The 19996-nt window shown below is 46.8% G+C and overlaps 1 protein-coding gene across 2 annotated transcripts in view; it reads left to right on the top strand.

Moving 5' to 3' along the window:
* LOC140425144 (spermatogenesis-associated protein 7 homolog) overlaps nt 1–19996 on the top strand; it is a 378775-nt gene that overhangs the window by 189385 nt on the left and 169394 nt on the right. For both annotated transcript variants that reach the window (XM_072509088.1, XM_072509078.1), the window contains exons 9-10: nt 8381–8458; nt 13820–13877. In XM_072509088.1, coding sequence (XP_072365189.1) covers nt 8381–8458; nt 13820–13877 — 136 coding nt within the window. The remainder of the gene's footprint in view (nt 1–8380; nt 8459–13819; nt 13878–19996) is intronic.

Genomic DNA, 19996 nt, shown 5'->3' with positions numbered 1-19996 from the left:
TGTAATGGCGCTCACTTTGTCTGCATCCGGACACACTCCCGACTGGGATATATGGTCCCCCAGAAACCTTCGCTCAGTTTGGCCAAAGGAGCACTTTGCTCGGTTGAGGCGCAGGCCGTGTTCCCGTATCCGCGCGAAGACACGCTGGAGACGACTGATGTGCTCCTGTGGTGTGGTGGACCAGATGATGACGTCGTCAACATAGACGCGCACCCCTTCGATGCCCTCCATCATCTGTTCCATGATTCTGTGGAATACCTCGGATGCCGAGTTGATGCCAAATGGCATTCTGTTATAGCAGAACCTGCCAAAAGGAGTGTTGAAGGTGCACAGCTTTCGGCTGGACTGAACCAGTTGGATCTGCCAAAAACCCTTCGAGGCATCAAGCTTTGTGAAAATTTTAGACCGGGCCATTTCGCTCATGATCTCCTCCCGTTTGGGTATGGGGTAGTGTTACTTCATGATGTTGTTGTTCAGGTCTTTCGGGTCGATGCAGATCCGGAGTTCGCCAGAGGGCATTTTTACGCACACCATGGAGCTGACCCATGGCGTGGGCTCCGTGACCTGGGATAGCATCCTTGGTCCTGGAGATCCTGCAGCTGCTGCTTGAGGTGGTCTTTGAGTGGTGCTGGGACTCTACGAGGTGCGTGAATGACTGGGGTGGCATCCGGTTTGAGCTGTATTCTGTAGGTATAGGGCAGTGTGCCCATGCCTTCGAATGCCTCCTGGTTGTGGGCGAGGAGCGAGTGGAGCTGTACCCTAAATTCAGCGTCCGGGAAGTCTGACGTGCCTTCTGGAGACAGAGCGTGTACCCGCTAAACGAGGTGGAGAACCTTGCACACCTGTGCGCCTAGCAGGGAGTCCTTTGATGAACCAACAATCTCGAAGGACAGTGTGGCCTTATACGCACTGTGCGTCACCTGGAGCTGGCAGGATCCCATGGCCAGGATAACGTTTCCGTTATCGTCGACCATTTTACAACGGGATGGCCGAATTGGTGGTCTGACCTTCAAGGCGTAGAAGGCTGACCATGCTATCAGGTTGGCGGAGGCACCAGTGTCCAGACGGAATGTGATTGGTGATCGGTTGACCATTGGGGTGGCACACCATTCATCACCCGGATTGACACTGTTCACTGGCATCGGCTGGTGGGTCCAGCTTGGAGAAATCTGGTTCCTGTCGATGACCGCAACGCGGAAGGCTTCCCGGTCGTCTGTATCGTCGGCCTGTATATCGTCCGGGTATGATTGTGCAGAAGGTTGTGCAGTGCTGGTCCGAGGAGACAGAAGAGCTCTTACGTGACTGCTTAGAGACAGTGGACTGGTCCATATTTAAGAACTCAGCGACCAACTTAAATGAGTATGCCACCACCGTCACAGACTTCATCAGCAAATATGTGGACGACTGCGTGCCAAAGAAAGCAGTACGTGCATTCCCCAACCGGAAACCATGGCTCAATCGCGAGATTGACTCCCTACTGAAGGACAAATCTGAGGCGTTCAAGGCAGACAACCCTGACCTATACAAGAAATCCAGGTACGACCTCCGCAAAGCCATCCGGAATGCCAAGAGAGAATATCAAACCAAGCTAGAGTCACAGACAGACTCTCGGCGGTTGTGGCAAGGACTGAACAACATAACGGACTACAAAGCGAAGCCGAACAGTATCTCTGGCAGCAGCGCACCCCTCCCCAATGAACTCAATGCATTCTATGCTCGGTTCGAGCAGGTAAGCAACAATCCGCTGGCGAGTGCCCCAGCAGCCCATAATTCACCCATACCCACCATCACAGCTTCCGAAGTCAGATTGGCCTTCCTGAAAGTGAACCCTCGGAAGGCGACGGGCCTAGACGGGATCCCTGGTCGTGCACTCAGAGCCTGCGCGGACCAGCTGGCAGAGGTATTCACGGACATCTTTAACCTGTCCCTACTCCACTCCGAGGTCCCCACCTGCTTCAAGAAGACCACCATCATACCAGTACCAAAGAAGAACCAGGCAACGTGCCTCAATGCCTACCGACCAGTGGCCCTGACTTCAGTCGTAATGAAGTGCTTCGAGAGGTTGATCATGAGGCGCATCACCTCCATACTCCCAGAACGCCTTGATCCACTGCAATTCGCATACCGCTGCAACCGGTCCACATCAGACACCATTTCCCTGGCCCTACACTCATCCCTAGAGCATCTCGAAAACAAGGACTCGTACATTAGACTCTTATTAATTGACTACAGCTCCGCCTTCAACACCATAATCCCAGCCAAACTCATATCAAAGCTCCAAAACCTAGGACTTGGCTCCCCACTCTGCAACTGGATCCTCGATTTTCTGACCAACAGACCACAATCAGTAAGAATGAACAACAACACAGGGGCAGCACGGTAGCATTGTGGATAGCACAATTGCTTCACAGCTCCAGGGTCCCAGGTTCGATTCCAGCTTGGGTCACTGTCTGTGCGGAGTCTGCACATCCTCCCCGTGTGTGCGTGGGTTTCCTCCAGGTGCTCCGGTTTCCTCCCACAGTCCAAAGATGTGCAGGTTAGGTGGATTGGCCATGATAAATTGCCCTTAGTGTCCAAAATTGCCCTTAGTGTTGGGTGGGGTTACTGGGTTATGGGGATAGGGTGGAGGTGTTGACTTTGGGTAGGGTGCTCTTTCCAAGAGCCGGTGCAGACTCGATGGGCTGAATGGCCTCCTTCTGCACTGTAAATTCTATGATAATCTATGAAACACCTCCTCCACAATAGTCCTCAACACCGGCGCCCCGCAAGGCTGCGTATTTAGCCCCCTACTGCACTCCCTGTACACACACGACTGCGTGGCAAAACTTGGTTCCAACTCCATCTACAAGTTTGCTGCCGATACAACCATAGTGGGCCGGATCTCGAATAACGATGAGTCCGAATACAGGAGGGAGATAGAGAACCTAGTGGAGTGGTGTAGCGACAACAATCTCTCCCTCAATGCCAGGAAAACTAAAGAGCTGGTAATTGACTTCAGGAAGCAAAGTACTGTACACACCTCTGTCAGCATCAACGAGGCCGAGGTGGAGATGTTTAGCAGTTTCAAATTCCTAGGGGTGCACATCTCCAAAAATCTGTCCTAGTCCACCCATGTCGACGCTACCACCAAGAAAGCACAACAGCGCCTATACTTCCTCAGGAAACTAAGGAAATTCGGCATGTCCACATTGACTCTTACCAACTTTTACAGATGCACCATAGAAAGCATCCTTTCAGGCTGCATCACAGCCTGGTATGGCAACTGCTTGGCCCAGGACCGCAAGAAACTTCAGAGAGTCGTGAACACCACCCAGTCCATCACACGAACCTCCCTCCCATCCATTGACTCCATCTACACCTCCCGCTGCCTGGGGAAAGCGGGCAGTATGATCAAAGATCCCTCCTACCCGGCTTACTCACTCTTCCAACTTCTTCCATCGGGCAGGAGATACAGAAGTCTGAGAACACGCACGAACAGACTCAAAAACAGCTTCTTCCCCACTGTCACCAGACTCCTAAATGACCCTCTTATGGACTGACCTCATTAACACTACACCCTGTATGCTTCATCCGATGCCAGTGCTTATGTAGTTACATTGTATATGTTGTGTTGCCCTATTATGTATTTTTTTAAATTCCCTTTTCTTCTCATGTACGTAATGATCTGTTGAGCTGCTCGCAGAAAAATACTTTTCACTGTACCTCGGTACAAGTGACAATAAACAAATCCAATCCAATGATTCGGAGTATGGAGGCTGAATGGTCCGCACGTCCCTGCGAGGCTGTCGGAATTGGGGAGCGTTGGCAGGCAGCGTAATGGCCCATTTTGCCACAGCGGAGGCATTGTCGGTTCTTTGCTGGACATTGCCTCTTTAAATGTGCGGATCCACAGTTGCCGCACGTCGTGACGTCATGGCGTTTGTTGCGCCATCGCGCATGCGCAGTTCGGTCCTGCGTAGAACGCGCCTGCGCGTCACGTCTCTCTGCGTCGACGTCTCTTTTGGCACGTACAAGCGCGGGAGGCTGCGAAAAGCGCGCAAAATGGCCGCCCTCGTCCGGGCCGCGGGCCGGGAGGAACTCGATGGACTGGACCCGCTCAGCCTCGTAGGACACCTGCCCTGCCGATTCGGCCGCGTAGGACCCCTGCCATGCCGATTCAGCCGCTTGGAATTGGGAGCAGCGGCTGGTCGCATTTTCATGGAGGACGTAGGCTTCGATGGCGGTGGCTAGGGTGAGACTTTTTATCTTGAGGAGCAGCTGGCGTAGGGTGCCCGAGGTGACGCCAAAAACTATCTGGTCCCGAATCATGGAATCGGAGGTGGCCTCGTAACCGTAGGTCTGCGCAAGGATACGGAGGTGTGTAAGGAACGATTGAAAAGGCTCATCCTTACCCTGCAGGCGCTGCTGGAAGAGGTACCTCTCGAAACTCTCATTTACCTCGACGCTGAAGTGTTGCTCGAGTTTGAGAAGGACCGTCTTGTACTTCATCTTGTCCTCACCTTCCGCGAACACCAGGGAGTTGTAGATGTGGATGGCGTGTTGCCCTGCCGTGGAGAGGAGGAGGGCGATTTTCCTGGTGTCCGAAGCATTCTCCCTTTCTGTGGCTTCCAGGAAGAACTGGGAGCGCTGTTTGAACAACTTCTAGTTAACGCCGAGGTTTCCAGCAATTTGGAGCGGCTGCGGCGGGCTGATGGTGTCCATGGCACAGGATGGCGGATTCCTGAGGATGCATAGATAGGTCTCACAGGTATTGGGTTCCACTCTGGTACTATGTCGTGTTGGGTGCTCTGCTACACAGATGAACCAACATGGTTGCGGAAGGTACTACTCAGTTTTATTACTAACAATATTAACATTTGTAAACTGGTTACTGCGGTTCGTTCATTACCGTCTAACCTGTGGACCCAGCCCTAACACCATCTTGGAGAGGCACTCAGCACATGGTGAATGTCTGAGTGGCTTGCTGTGAGCTCTGTGCCCTGAGCTGTCTCCTGCTGGAATGAATCGGAAGTGTCGTGTTCCCCCTTTTATAGTGTGTCTGCTCTTGCTTGTGATTGGCTGTGATGTTGCGAGTGTATTGATTGGTCCGTTGATCTGTCCATCAGTGTGTATGTGTGTTTGCACCATGATGTTTATCTGAATATCATGACACACTACTGTGCATTACTACCAACAAAACACCTCATGACCGTCTCCTTGCCTTCCCTAGGAAGTCCTCCTCGGGGACCTCGCTCCCAACATGGCTGGCAGCCCCCGGACCCGTCCTACTCCGCAAACACGTACGGGCCCACAAGTCGGACCCACTGGTCGAGAGGGTACATCTCCTCCATGCTAAACCCCAGTATGCCTATGTTGGACACCCCGACGGCCGACAAGACACGGTCTCCCTCCGGGATCTGGCCCACTTGATTGCTACCTCTTCCACAAACATTCAATATATTCAACCCGAATGAACAGTGGCAGTGTGTACTATCTACAAGATGCACTGAAGGAACTCACCATGGTTACTTAGGTACCACCTTTTAAACCCACAACCACTACCATCTAGAAGGACTAGAGCAGCAGATACTTGGAGGCAGATACAGCACCACCTGGAGATTCCCTCCCAAGTCACTCACCATCCTGACTTGGAAATATATTGTCATTCCTTCACTGTTGCAGGGTCAAAGTCCTGGGGCTTCCTCCCTAATAGTACTGTGGGTTTGCCTACCCCCCAGGGACTACAACGGTTCAGGAAAGCAGTTCACCACCACCTTCTGAAGGGTAACTATGGATGGGCAATAAATGCTGTTCTAGCCAGCGATGCCCACATCCTGTAAAGTCAATTTTAAAAGGCATAACCCTTTTAGCCTTTAGACAAAGTTCTGGGACTGCCAAACACTTCACATTTTACACGGACAAATATTTAGGCATTCAAATAACACAATATGCGTAGTTGCATTTAATAAATGTGACTATTACATTGTGTTGCAGATAGATGCAGCTGTTATCAGAATCAGCTGTTCCAGATTACCACAGTAAATGATTGAAAAACATCGGAATGGAAGTAGTCTATTCAATCTTCATGTCTACCTGCCATTCAGTTATATCATGGCTGGTCTGCACCCATCTCTACCTACCCACTTTGGTACCATAATCCTTAGTCCCTTTGCCTAACAAATATGTCAATTTCAGTTTTAATATTTTCAATTGGCTTGGTCTCAGCAACACTTTAGTGGAGAAAGTACCAAACATCCTCGAACTACCACCTAGTGTGAAAAAAAGGTTTCCTGATACCACCCCAGATGCTGGAGTGCTAATTTTAAGGGTTTGCCCCCTTGCTTTGGATTTCCTACCAGAGGAAAATATTTATTTCTATCTTACCGTATTAACACCATTCATAATTTTAAACACCGTAGATGTTGACTTATAAGACTACCTTTGAAGCCTCCAGAATAATTCCAAAAATGATGGTTGATTAATAAGATAAGTATAAAGTGTAAATCCCCGTTGATGTGGGTGTGAGTGGTTGCCATTTTGAGATGTGGGAAATAAATGCTTTAACAGTGGTAATTTATTTTGAATTGATGAAGCACATTTTGTTGAATTCATTAATTATACAAAGCTGCCTTTTACGACAATGCAAGCATTTTAAATCCTCTCAAATTAATTGTCTTTGGCATCCGACACAAAGAGTTTAGCAAGTTCCTTCAAATTCCATTTGAATCACTTTGCCTATGACATGGCATTTCACCCATGTTGCCTATGTGGCGTAATGGCCACTTGTGTTTTTGCCCCTGTCTTATGATGAATCACTGGAAATGGTCATTTTGGCATGGAGGGACGTGATATTCTAGCCCTGCATGCCAACGGGATCGTCCAGTCACGCCGTGGCGGGAGTCACTTCACCTTGGGCCAGAAAACTGCAGCCGAGATCCTTTGGTAGACTCTGAGCGATTATGGTCTTCTGCTGCCACACTCAACATTTTTGTTTCATAAAGCATCTTCACATAGAACATAGAACATACAGTGCAGAAGGAGGCCATTCAGCCCATCGAGTCTGCACCGACCCACTTAAGCCCTCACTTCCATCCTACCCCCATAACCCAATAACCCCTCCTAACCCTTTTGGACACTAAGGGCAATTTAGCATGCCCGATCCACCTAACCTGCACGTTTTTGAACTGTGGGAGAAAACCGGAGCACCCGGAGGAAACCCACGCAGACACGGGGAGAACGTGCAGACTCCGCACAGACAGTGACCCAGCAGGGAATCGAACCTGGGACCCTGGCACTGTGAAGCCTCAGTGCTATCCAATTGTGCTACCGTGCTGCCCCCCAATTGTGCTACCGTGCTGCCCCCCACTTGTGCTACCGTGCTGCCCCTCCAACTCGCTGTTGCTCTGAAGTCTTTGCTGAACTCAGGGTTTGATTTGGCCTTGTTTTATGTATTGTATTTCTGGTGACAATGAAACATCCTGACGATTTTTGAGTACCCATTCCAGTGCAAGCTTCTCGAGATCAAATGACTAGTCCCTGTTCTGATGGTGCCTTTAATTTTGGGCCTCTTGTTAAAACTTGTGATTTTAAGTCAGTTTTTTACTTCAATTCTTTCATTAAAAGACTCAATTCTGTTTGTTGTTTGCCACACGGGGTCTGCACTCTTAGGGCATGTATTAAACTCCCACAAATCTTCACAACATAGCCCGTATCACCTGCTTAAAATCATAGAATTCCTGCAGCATAGAAGGAGGCCTTTCAGCCCATCGAGTCTGCACTGACCCTCCGAAAGAACACTCTACCCAGGTCTGCTGCCGCACTCACCCTGATCAATTCCCGTAACCTAACCTGCACATCCCTGGGCACTAAGGGGAAATTTAGCATGGCCAATCCACCTAACCTGCAAATCTTTGGACTGTGGGAGAAAACGCATGCAGACACGGGGAGAACGTGCAAGCTCCACACAGGCAGTTACCCAAGGCCGGAATTCAACCAGGTCCCTGGTGCTGTGAGGCAGCAATGCTAACCACTGTGCCACCATACTGCTTGTGCCATGCTTACATTTTTAGGGTGAAAAACTGAGGCTGACTACTAATGTAAGTATAGCATGTGTGTCTGGGATCTATGGTACCTCCATTTGATTACCTCAGTTTTTTACACATGAGGGAAACGCACGTCTCGTATTTGCAACTTATCCTCATAATGTAACTCTTTTAGCCCTGCTATCACCCTGGTAAAAGTGCACTTCTACCCCTCCACGTCAAAGTTCAATGTGCCTCCTGAGGTGCAGTGCCCAGAACTGAATGCAATCCTCTAAATAAGCCTGAACTAAAGTTTACCAATCGAGTCAATATTTGTGAAGAATAATAATAATGTTATTTTATATCATGTTTCTGTTCAGGGAAGATGAGATGAAATATTTACAGTTTCTCAAAGAAGTAACAGATGATATATTGATCAGAGGTTACCATTCCAACAAGTAAGTTAAAGTAAATAGGGAATTTCCCAGACCAGTTCCAATGTATTTATCAATGTAATAAGTCCTAGAGGGCTCACACTCACATTGAAGGCACAGAATTTCCCCCACCAAGAACAAATGTGGCAACTTTGGATGCACCCCAACATCCAAACATTGTGCAGTCCTGGGCAAGGTTCCCTCCTGGCAACAAAAATCAGAAAATAGCCGTGTTACTCCAAAACCCTGCCTATTCCAATTAAAATGTGTATTTTTGTGTGCATGGTAATGTTAATTTTTGATGATGTAGTGAAATGTGTGATATTGGATCAAACACCAATTTTTCTTTCTGTTGATTTACTTGTATGGGAATATAGGCTACAGTTCAGTGTACACCCAAGCCCCTCCAGTACTTCACCAAGTGACCATTCTTTATCAGTGAACCTTGATGTTCACTGTTGGTGGGCTGTATGTCAGCTATGGAGGGTCAACACCACAATACCCAACACTGTCTTCAACAGGTTTTTTTTAAGTGTATTCATTAGGATTTTACATTTTTTAAGCAATGCAATAAAATTATAATCACAGTAAGCAGGACAAAAAATGCTCAACATACATGAATACAGAGGATAACACGAGAACAACATTATCTTTTTACCAAGACAGGTTACAGTGAATAAACACCCCGGGAAACATACTTCCCAACAATCAACTGTACGATCTGTACAGATTTTTCCCCTTTTTCGCCCCCCCCCCCCCCTCCCCCGCGATGAACAGCCCCTCAAACACGGTCACAAACATTCCCCACCTTTCCTCAAACCTCCCTGAAGAGATCCTTAACTCATACTTTATCTTCTCTAATCGCAGGAAGTCGTACAGATCACCCAACCAAGCCACTATCCCCGGTGGTGATGCTGACCGCCACTCCAGCAAAATTTGTCACCGTACAATCAGAGAGACGAAGGCCAAGACATCGGCCTTCCTCCTCTCCATGAGCTCCGGCTTCTCTGAAACCCTAAATATCTCTACCAAAGGGTCCACCTCCTCCTCCACTATGCTGGCTAAGACCGCGAAAACTCCCGCCCAGAATCTTCCCAATTTTTTGCAACCCCAAAACATGTGCGCTTGATTCGCTGGTCCCCGCCCACACCTCTCACACTCATCTACTACCCCCTGAAAGAACCCACTCATTCTCGCCCGAGTCATATGCACCCTGGGCATCACCTTAAACTGTATCAGGCTCATCCTTGCACTAGAGAAGGTACCGTTTACCCTATGCAGTGCCTCACTCGATACTCCCCAATTGATCTCCCCTCCCAACTCCGCTTCCCATTTTTCCTTGATCTTCACCACCCGCTCGCCTCCCTGCTCCCCCAGCCACTTGTACATATCCTCAATTCTTCCCTCCCCTTCCACATCTGGAAGCAAAAGTCGCTCCAGCTGGGTGTATCCCGGCAACCTAGGGAACCCCCTCCAGACCTTTCGTGCAAAGTCCCCAACCTGCAGATACCTGAACTCACTCCCCCTTGGCAGCTCTACCCTCTCCCTTAGCTCCTTCAGACTTGCGAACCCTTCCACCAAATACAGATCACCCACCTTGACCAGCCCCACTTTCCTCCACCTGCTGCATACAGTATCCATTTTCCCCGGCTCAAACCCATGATTCTCGCACTGCGGCTTTAGCACCGACATCCCTTCCACCCTAAAATGCCTCCTCAACTGATTCCATATCTTCAACGTGGACTGCATCCACGGGCTCCCTGAATACCTATTTGAAGCCATTGGCAACGCTGCTGTCACCATAGCCATCAAACTAGACCCCTTACAAGATTCCTCCTCCATCCTAACCCACTCTACCCCTTCTCCTTCCCAGCACCACCACACCTTGTCCACATTCGCCACCCAATAATAATGAAGTAAGTTCGGCAATGGCAACCCCCCCCCTGCTGCCTCTGCCTCTGTAGCAGGGTCCTCCTCACCGGAGAACAACATTATCAGTGGCTCGATACAATCATTAGACAAAGCTAGATGCCTCCATAAGCAACACCAGAGTCCAAGGGAGGAACAGGATGAAACCATGAAAACATGGTAAAATGGTGCACACCCTCCCATGATGCATCTGCTTGCAATTACCAAGAGAGTTCAGGGTACATTTTCCACTTCATGTTAAAGCACACAGCAATATAAATCTCCCTCAGCTCTAGCAGTACCAAAGGCACCGATGGCACACCACAGCCTCATCTCCTTGGATACCCCATCTGCACCCATGCAGGAAGCAATCACAAATTCTTTATACCCACCGCTACAAAAGAAAACAAAATAAATGCACAAGAAAGCGAATACTAAAGGGGAGTTACATATACCACACAACTCAACTTAATCCCAGTCTCAGGCCCGGTACAGAATCAACATCATTCCATACATTAATACAGAGAGGACCAGCAACAACATGCTTCGATTATAATCAAGCCTTCTGGGCCTCTCAAGAAAAACAGGAAGGAAGAAGAGCTAGAGCTACCAGAAGCAAACTACAAGCCAAGAAACGATCAGGGCCCAGCTCCGGTTCCCTATTTCCCTGGCGCCCACCAACCACCCAACAATGAAGAAGAGAATAGGCTGATGATTCAACCAAGAAATCATTAAATACGGCACTCATCTCAACCTAGGCCCCGGTGCACCGAAGAAGCAATACCCAGCCTCTCAAGACACTCCTAATAGGCACCTTCAGGAAAGGACATTGCAAGGTCCAGGAGTCAACAGGGTACCAGCCACAGACCGGACCTGGCCTAGTCCAACACTTTGCGACACACCGGAATAAAAACCCTCAGGACCTCCAGCACATCCCAGCACCCATACCCCAGCCGGACCTGCACCTCTCCAATCACAGAAGAAATGATAATTACACCAGCCCCAGCTGGGGAGACCCTATCACCAAAGGGAAGAAGAACTGTCAAGTTACCCATAAATTGGGTGCCCTGTGTGGGAGGGTGGGGGTGGGGGGGGGGGGGGGGGGGGTGATTCCCTCCTCCCCAGTACAACCCTTAAACCACTGGACTGGACCAGGATTAATAACAGCATCCTGTTCACCCGAATAAAAAAAAGAAAGGAAAGAAGAAAAAGAAAAAACCCTAAGGGAAGTGTGCCTGCACTGATCTAAAAAATATCAGCTATCACCCAGCACAGACCACCATCTTAGAAAGGACGCAAAGAACAGTCTCACTCTTTAACCAACCTGTCAAACCAAACCCAGCTCAGTGTGCACCACCACTCATAGCCTCCCATTATAATAGCTCGAACAAAGGACACAGAGGAAAACTCCAACCACAAGGATGAGTCAGGAAGGACCCAGTCCTCCACAGGATACATAATCTACACAGGTCATTGAAGGAGAAAGGCATGGATTCTCAAGTCCAAAATAACAAGAAAACAAAGAAAAACCCGAGATGGTCAGTTCTAACAAGGAGGCTATCCTCAATCACAATGAGACTTGACGAATCCTATCACCCACGACCACCACCACAATCCACCCTCCACAGCCCACACCGGCACCTCCCCACCACCGCCCCCCCCCCCCACCCCCCCCAACCCCAGCTCCTTTCATCTTCACTCTAAATGAGATAAGGGTGTCAAAAAAAAAAAACCCTACCATAACCGCAAGGATTATAACAAATAATGATAAAAATGAGCAAACTGTGTACAGACTACATTTCATGTAATCAACACTATAATTTTTGCTAGAACAGGATAGCCCTCGCAAGCACTTGCAGGAGACAAGGCAAGAATAACTGATCAACAACTGAATCACAAGGGAGTAACACCCATAATTATAGAAGAATTGCAGGATAATGACACCATCTCCATTGCTCGAGAAGGCAGACGCCAAGCCAGGATCAGCGAATACGCCTCAAGGATCACTCAAGGATTCCAACGAACGAAGCACTTTCACTTCCATTATGCCACTACACTGACATCAGGAAGGATGATTCGCCTCGCTCGGCCACCTTCAACCCCTCACGACGAACATCGAAGATAAGATAGGGCCAGTGGTTGGGGGCCGAACCGACCCCAGGGCTCGAAGAGCGGATACTCTGTGCTCTGTCGAATCTGATGCACCCAGCCTCCAAATCAAGATTACTAAAGCATGGCAGCTAATCTCCAAACTCAATTGGGATCTCGCTTCCCTATTCTCACTAAGGACCGGGCTCATGGAAACACCTTGCTGGGTTCCTACCTCCCAAATTCATCAGGATAAATGACACACCATGCAGCAGGAACTCAACGTCTTGAACATGGGCCCTTACCAGGGAAAGCGCGCTTCCGAATTGAAAGATCTCTCTCATGCCCCTCAACCATCATCAGAATGCATACAGCACCGCTAAGGTGAGCCCGCTCACTAGCAACAATGCTACTGCAAGTTAGGCCCCACCACAGCCCACTCCGAACATTAGGGTTAAACGTGGATTTTCTGCAATTTATTTCGCCTCCTCTTTGCAAAACACCAATCGGGATCCTCCAAGGACATAACACAAGACATATATCTCCAAAAAAGACAAATGTGAAATGTGCACCAGGATAAAATAAAGAATTACAAGATGAGCAGAGCCAGAGCTCACGAAAATGCAGCCTCTCCTGCGCTCATATGACGTGACCCTCCCTTCACCAAATACTTATACTCTTTAGTAGAGTAAGTGCATACATTGAGATGTAAGTGGAGACTTCTAAGTGCTTGTAACTCTGAACTGGCCATAAATCAAATGCCCTATGATTATTACCATAGCCTTTACCATAGCCAAGCACAATCCTGTTACTATCAAATATTCACACATTTTATCGTAGATAATTAAGAATGGGAACTTTGGCCAAGTCCAGTTGTAGTATTCCTTCTAATACCCCAGCTAACTTCGTGTGGACCAGAGATTAAACTTGGAACATGACTTTCTCTGTTATTAAATACTATACAAAGCTTTGAATTTATCCAGTGGGCTCCAGGAGAGCTGTATATGCAGAACTTTTAACAGCCTTCTCTATGTTTGCACAACCAAAATTATCTCAATAATAAAAACAGAAAGTGCTTGAAAAACTCAACGGATTTGGTGTGATCTGTGGAAGGAGATACAGGGTGAACTTTTTGAGTCCTTTAAGACTCTTCTGCAGAACGTTGAAGAAGTCGTATTGGACTCAAAATGTTAAGTCTGTTTCTCTCTCTCTACCGATGCTACCAGACCTGCTGCGTTTTTTCGGAACTTTCTGGTTTTATTTCAGATTTTCAGCATTCAGTATTTTGCATTTAAAATCATCTCAATAATTTGATGCATAAAGAAAAAGCATTATCATCATTAAAACATAAGTTAATTCTGCTGAATTTGTTCTTTGCGTCTTTTATAGGATCCTGGAAAATGTTTTTCAAACACACATTGAAAGGAGCAAATACCATCTTAGTGAGGTAAACCAGAGTCCATTCCTGATGAAACACAAAAGTTTTATTGCATGTACATTGGTTAGATACAAGCCTGTGACATGAACATACATGCCAGCTGTCTACATGCATGCAGACTGGAGTGTGTATGTGTGTGTGCGTTCGTGGGCTGTGTGTATGTATCAAAATGTAGTTTCCTGCTGCCTGGTCCATTGTCTGAACATACACCATAATGTCCTGCCAATGTTTTATGCACATAGCCCCACACTTCTCAGGCATATGTACAGTTGCATGGTTCCATAAGACCATAAGACATAGGAGTGGAAGTAAGGCTATTCGGCCCATCGAGTCCACTCCACCATTCAATCATGGCTGATTTCAACTCCATTTACCCGCTCTCTCTCCATAGCCCTTAATTCCTCGAGAAATCAAGAATTTATCAACTTCTGTCTTAAAGACACTCAACGTCCCGGCCTCCACCGCCCTCTGTGGCAATGAATTCCACAGACCCACCACTCTCTGGCTGAAGAAATTTCTCCTCATCTCTGTTCTAAAGTGACTCCCTTTAATTCTAAGGCTGTGCCCCCGGGTCCTAGTCTCCCCTGTTAATGGAAACAACTTCCCTACATCCACCCTATCTAAGCCATTCATTATCTTGTAAGTTTCTATTAGATCTCCCCTCAACCTCCTAAACTCCAATGAATATAATCCCAGGATCCTCAGACGTTCATCGTATGTTAGGCCTACCATTCCTGGGATCATCCGTATGAATCTCCGCTGGACCCGCTCCAGTGCCAGTATGTCCTTCCTGAGGTGTGGGGCCCAAAATTGCTCACAGTATTCTAAATGGGGCCTAACTAATGCTTTATAAAGCTTCAGAAGTACATCCCTGCTTTTATATTCCAAGCCTCTTGAGATGAATGACAACATTGCATTTGCTTTCTTAATTACGGACTCAACCTGCAAGTTTACCTTTAGAGAATCCTGGACTAGGACTCCCAAGTCCCTTTGCACTTCAGCATTATGAATTTTGTCACCGTTTAGAAAATTGTCCCCGCCTCTATTCTTTTTTCCAAAGTGCAAGACCTCGCACTTGCCCACGTTGAATTTCATCAGCCATTTCTTGGACCACTCTCCTAAACTGTCTAAATCTTTCTGAAGCCTCCCCACCTCCTCCATACTACCTGCCCCTCCACCTATCTTTGTATCATCGGCAAATTTAGCCAGAATGCCCCCAGTCCTGTCATCTAGATCGTTAAGATATAAAGAGAACAGCTGTGGCCCCAACACTGAACCCTGCGGGACACCACTCGTCACCGGTTGCCATTCCGAAAAATAACCTTTTATCCCAACTCTCTGCCTTCTGCCTGACAGCCAATCATCAATCCATGTTTGTACCTTGCCTCGAATACCATGGGCCCTTATTTTACTCAGCAGTCTCCCGTGAGGCACCTTATCAAAGGCCTTTTGGAAGTCAAGATAGATAACATCCATTGGCTCTCCTTGGTCTAACCTGTTTGTTATCTCTTCAAAGAACTCTAACAGGTTTGTCAGGCACGACCTCCCCTTACTAAATCCATGCTGACTTGTCCTAATCCGACCCTGCACTTCCAAGAATTTAGAAATCTCATCCTTAACAATAGAATCTTGCCAACAACCGAGGTTAGGCTAATTGGCCTATAATTTTCTATCTTTTTCCTTGTTCCCTTCTTGAACAGGGGGGTTACAACAGCGATTTTCCAATCCTCTGGGACTTTCCCTGACTCCAGTGACTTTTGAAACATCATCACCAACGCCTCCACTATTTCTTCAGCTATCGCCTTTAGAACTCTAGGATGTAGCCCATCTGGGCCTGGAGATTTATCAATTTTTATACCTCTTAGTTTCTCTAGCACTTTCTCCTTTGTGATGGCTACCATATTCAACTCTGTCCCCTGACTCTCCGGAATTGTTGGGATATTACTCATGTCTTCTACTGTGAAGACTGACGCAAAGTACTTATTCAGTTCCTCGGCTATTTCCTTGTCTCCCATCACAGAATTACCAGCGTCATTTTGGAGCGGCCCAATGTCAACTTTTGCCTCCCGTTTGTTTTTAATGTATTTAAAGAAACTTTTACTATCATTCCTAATGTTACTGGCTAGCCTACCTTCAAATTTGATCCTCTCTTTCCTTATCTCTCTCTTTGTTATCCTCTGTTTGTTTTTGTAGCCTTCCCAATATTCTGACTTCCCACTACTCTTTGCCACATTATAGGCTTTCTCTTTTGCTTTGATGCATTCCCTAACTTCCTTTGTCAGCCATGGCTGCCTAATACCCCTCTGATAACCTTTCTTTTCTTTGGGATGAACCTCTGTACTGTGTCCTCAATTACTCCCAGAAACTCCTGCCATTGCTGTTCTACTGTCTTTCCCACTAGGCTCTGCTCCCTGTCAATTTTCGTCAGTTCCTCCCTCATGCCCCTGTAGTTACCTTTATTTAACTGTAACACCTTTACATCTGATTCTACCTTCTTTCTTTCAAATTGGAGATTGAATTCTACCATATTATGATCACTGCCTCCTAAGTGTTCCCTTACTTTAAGATCTTTGATCAAGTCTGGCTCATTACATAACACTAAGTCCAGAATGGCCTGTTCCCTCGTGGACTCCATCACAAGCTGTTCCAAAAAGCCCTCCTGTAAACATTCAATGAATTCCCTTTCCTTGGGTCCACTGGCAGTCTTATTTACCTAGTCCACCTGCATATTAAAGTCCCCCATGATCACTGTGACCTTGCCTTTCTGACATGCACTTTCTATTTTGTGGTGCATCTTGTGCCCCTGGTCCCGACCACTGTTAGGAGGCCTGTACATAACTCCCATTATGGTTTTTTTGCCTTTGTGGTTCCTCAACTCTACCCACACAGACTCCACATCATCCGACCCCATGTCGTTTAGTGCTATTGATTTAACTTCATTCCTAATTAACAAGGCAACCCCGCCCCCTCTACCCACTTCTCTGTCTTTTCGATAGGTTGTGAATCCCTGGATGTTTAAATGCCAGTCCTGAACCCCCTGCAACCATGTCTCTGTGATGCCTACCACATCATACCTGCCAGTCACAATCTGGGCCACAAGCTCATCTACCTTGTTCCGTACACTGCGCGCATTTAAATATAGCACCTTTAATTCTCTATTGACCGTCCCTTTTTGTTTTCTTCGTGTGGTGGACCTTGGTTTACTGAGCCTTTCCATACACTGTGTCATATTTTGTGGGATGGGGACTATTGTAACCTCTCCTGAGTTCTGTCTTTTCGTGCTTTTTTGTATTCCTAAGCAGCTACGCTTCCCACTGATTACTTCACCTCTTGGTTCCCTGACTTTCCCTCCCCCCCCCCCAATCTTTAGTTTAAAGTCCTATTGACAACCCTATTTACTCTTTTTGCCAGAACACTGGTCCCAGCTCGGTTCAGGTGGAGACCATCCCAACGGTATAGGTCCCCCCTGTCCCAAAACTGATGCCAGTGTCCCATGAAAAGGAACCCCTCATTCCCACACCACTCTTTCAGCCATGTGTTAACTTCCCTTCTTCTTGCCTCCCTATGCCAATATACACGTGGCTCGGGCAGTAATCCGGAGATTATGACCCTTGAGGACCTGTTTTTTAATTTGAATCCTAGCTCTTTATAATCTCTAAACAGGTCCTCTTTCCTAGACTTGCCTATGTTGTTGGTACCGACATGGACCACAACTGGATCCTCCCCCTCCCTCTCCAGTATCCTTTCAAGCCGGTCAGACATGTCCCGCACCCTAGCACTGGGCAGGCAATATACCATGCGGGACTCTTTATCCTGCTCACAAAGGATACTATCTATCCCCCTGATAATATAATCCCCTACAACTACAATTTGCCTATTTACTCCCTCCCCTTGAATGGCCTGCTGAACCATGGTGCCTTGGTCAGCTGACTCATCCTTCCTGCAACCCTGTTCGCCATCCACACAGGGAGCAAGTGCCTCATACCTGTTGGACAGAGTCATTGGCTGAGGCTCCTGAGTTCCTGACTGCTGGTTCCCTTTACCTGCCTGACTTGCAGTCACACCCTGCTGTCCCTGGCCACTGGCAGGATTTAAACTACTTACTCTGACAGGTGTGACTGCCTCCTGAAACACAGTGTCCAGGTAAGTCTCCCCCTCCCGGATGTGCCTCAGCGTTTGAAGCTCAGACTCCAGCTCATCAACTCTGAGCCGGAGCTCTTCGAGCAGCCAACACTTACTGCAGATGTGGTCGCTGCAGCTCGCAATGGGTTCCCACACTGGTTTAGGATCATGTAAGCATTCGGCATCAGGCAGGAACCTTCTTGTGGTTCAACAATTTAACCCACAATGTTAGGCTCCAAGCACAAGGTTATATGATCTCAAAATGTTAATAAGCAGTTACACAGCTTTGCAAAGAAGACAATAACTGCTGTTACCTAAATGAGCACTTTGCTATTTACTGTGTGGTTTTAAAATAACGGTTTTAAACCTATTGGTAGGATGAATATTCTTTTTAATTTTTAGTCCTGTTAATTTTGCTCCAGGGTAGGGACATACAGCCCTGCCCATTTACACCTGTTTTCTCCAATTGTGCATCATCTTGCCTTGCAAGAGAAGGGAAGGTGTGTCAGCAAGTCTGTTGCAATGTGTTTGGATAATGTTGCTGTCATGATTGAACAGCTGACAGTGTGTGCAAACTGTGAAATATTAGTCTGAGGCTTGCAACAGCACTAAATGTGTGAGGGTGAGGTGAAGCTATGATGTTAGGTGTGAGTCCTGATTGATAAAGCTTGTTGGTAAATAAATGCTGGGGGTGTGGTGCTTTGAGCAGACTGTGAGGCTAGTGATACAATTGTTGAGATATGGCATGTTTTGTTACCTGTGTGGTAGGTAACATGTGCTACTCAAACCTTGGTTAGTGATGAGGTCTTCTGAATCTCGATGAAAAAGACTCAAACTCGCCCAATGTGGTTGCCTTTTATACCCGTGTTGGTCCGGCCCTCTAGTGATCATGTGGTGCTACTGATTACACATTAACCTCTTGTGTACATGCACATATAGAGATCACTACATCCCCCTTTTTTTCGTGTTACATATTTTCTGTATGTTGTAAAGAAAATTGAACAAACATAATGGATGCAGTTTGCAAATGCATTACATAAAATCAATGAGTTAGTCCGTCAAATGTGAATACATTTATTCTCTAAGGTTTTTTCGCTTGCGTGAGATAGGTAGACAAATGATGTTATGTGCAAGTTGTGGTGATCTTGATGATTATAGAAAGCCAATTAATATTTATGAGTCCAATCTTAATAAACAAATTTGTGAGTCCAAACTATATGAATTTGTTCGGTTGAGTTGCTTTCGTCTTCTGTTGTTGAAGTGGTGATGCTGATGTCGTTATTTCTTTGTGAACGTTGTCAGTGTTCTTGTGTTTAAGTGACCATCAACTCATCATGAGGTGTTCGAATGGTCGAATCACTTTGTTGTCTGATTTAGACTTTCTTTTTTTTATGCTTGCGGTAGCGATTCTGTGTTACATCTTTGTTGTCTGACCTGGACTTTTTCTTGGGTTTGTGGTATTGATTCTGTATGTCATCTTTGTTGTCTGACCTGGACTTTTTCCTGTGCTTGTGGTATTGATTCTGTATGTCATCTTTCTTGAAAGCTGGTTTGCTTGTTTGTTGTGGAGCAAATGTGAATTTGTGAGATTTGTTGCCATGCCATGGCATGCTTGTACTCTTGCCATTGTTTTGCAGTGTGCTGTGGCATTGTCCTTCATGTGCAAAGTTGTACCATGTTGTACAGGTCGTTGTTTCATTGTTGTCGTTTCTGTCTTGGTCGTTTTCATTGTCGTTCTTGTTGTTGTCATTGTTTTTGTTGTTTTTGTCATGGTTGTTGTTTCTGTTTTTGTTGTTTTCACTGTTCTTGTTGTTTTTCTTGTCGTGCTTGTTGTTTCTGTTATGCTTCTTGTTGTTTTTGTTCTTGTTGCGCTGCATGTTGTCTTTGTTGTTGCTGTTGTTGTTCTTGTGGTTTTTGTTGTTCTTGTTGCACTCAATAAGTGTTCCGTGTGGATGATTTGAGTCATTGTCACAGTTATTGGTGTCAGTGTCCTTTGTGGTATCTGT

Source organism: Scyliorhinus torazame, chromosome 1, assembly GCF_047496885.1.
Source record: "Scyliorhinus torazame isolate Kashiwa2021f chromosome 1, sScyTor2.1, whole genome shotgun sequence".
NCBI classification, from domain to species: domain Eukaryota; kingdom Metazoa; phylum Chordata; class Chondrichthyes; order Carcharhiniformes; family Scyliorhinidae; genus Scyliorhinus; species Scyliorhinus torazame.
This window is presented reverse-complemented; position numbering and strand designations above follow the sequence as displayed.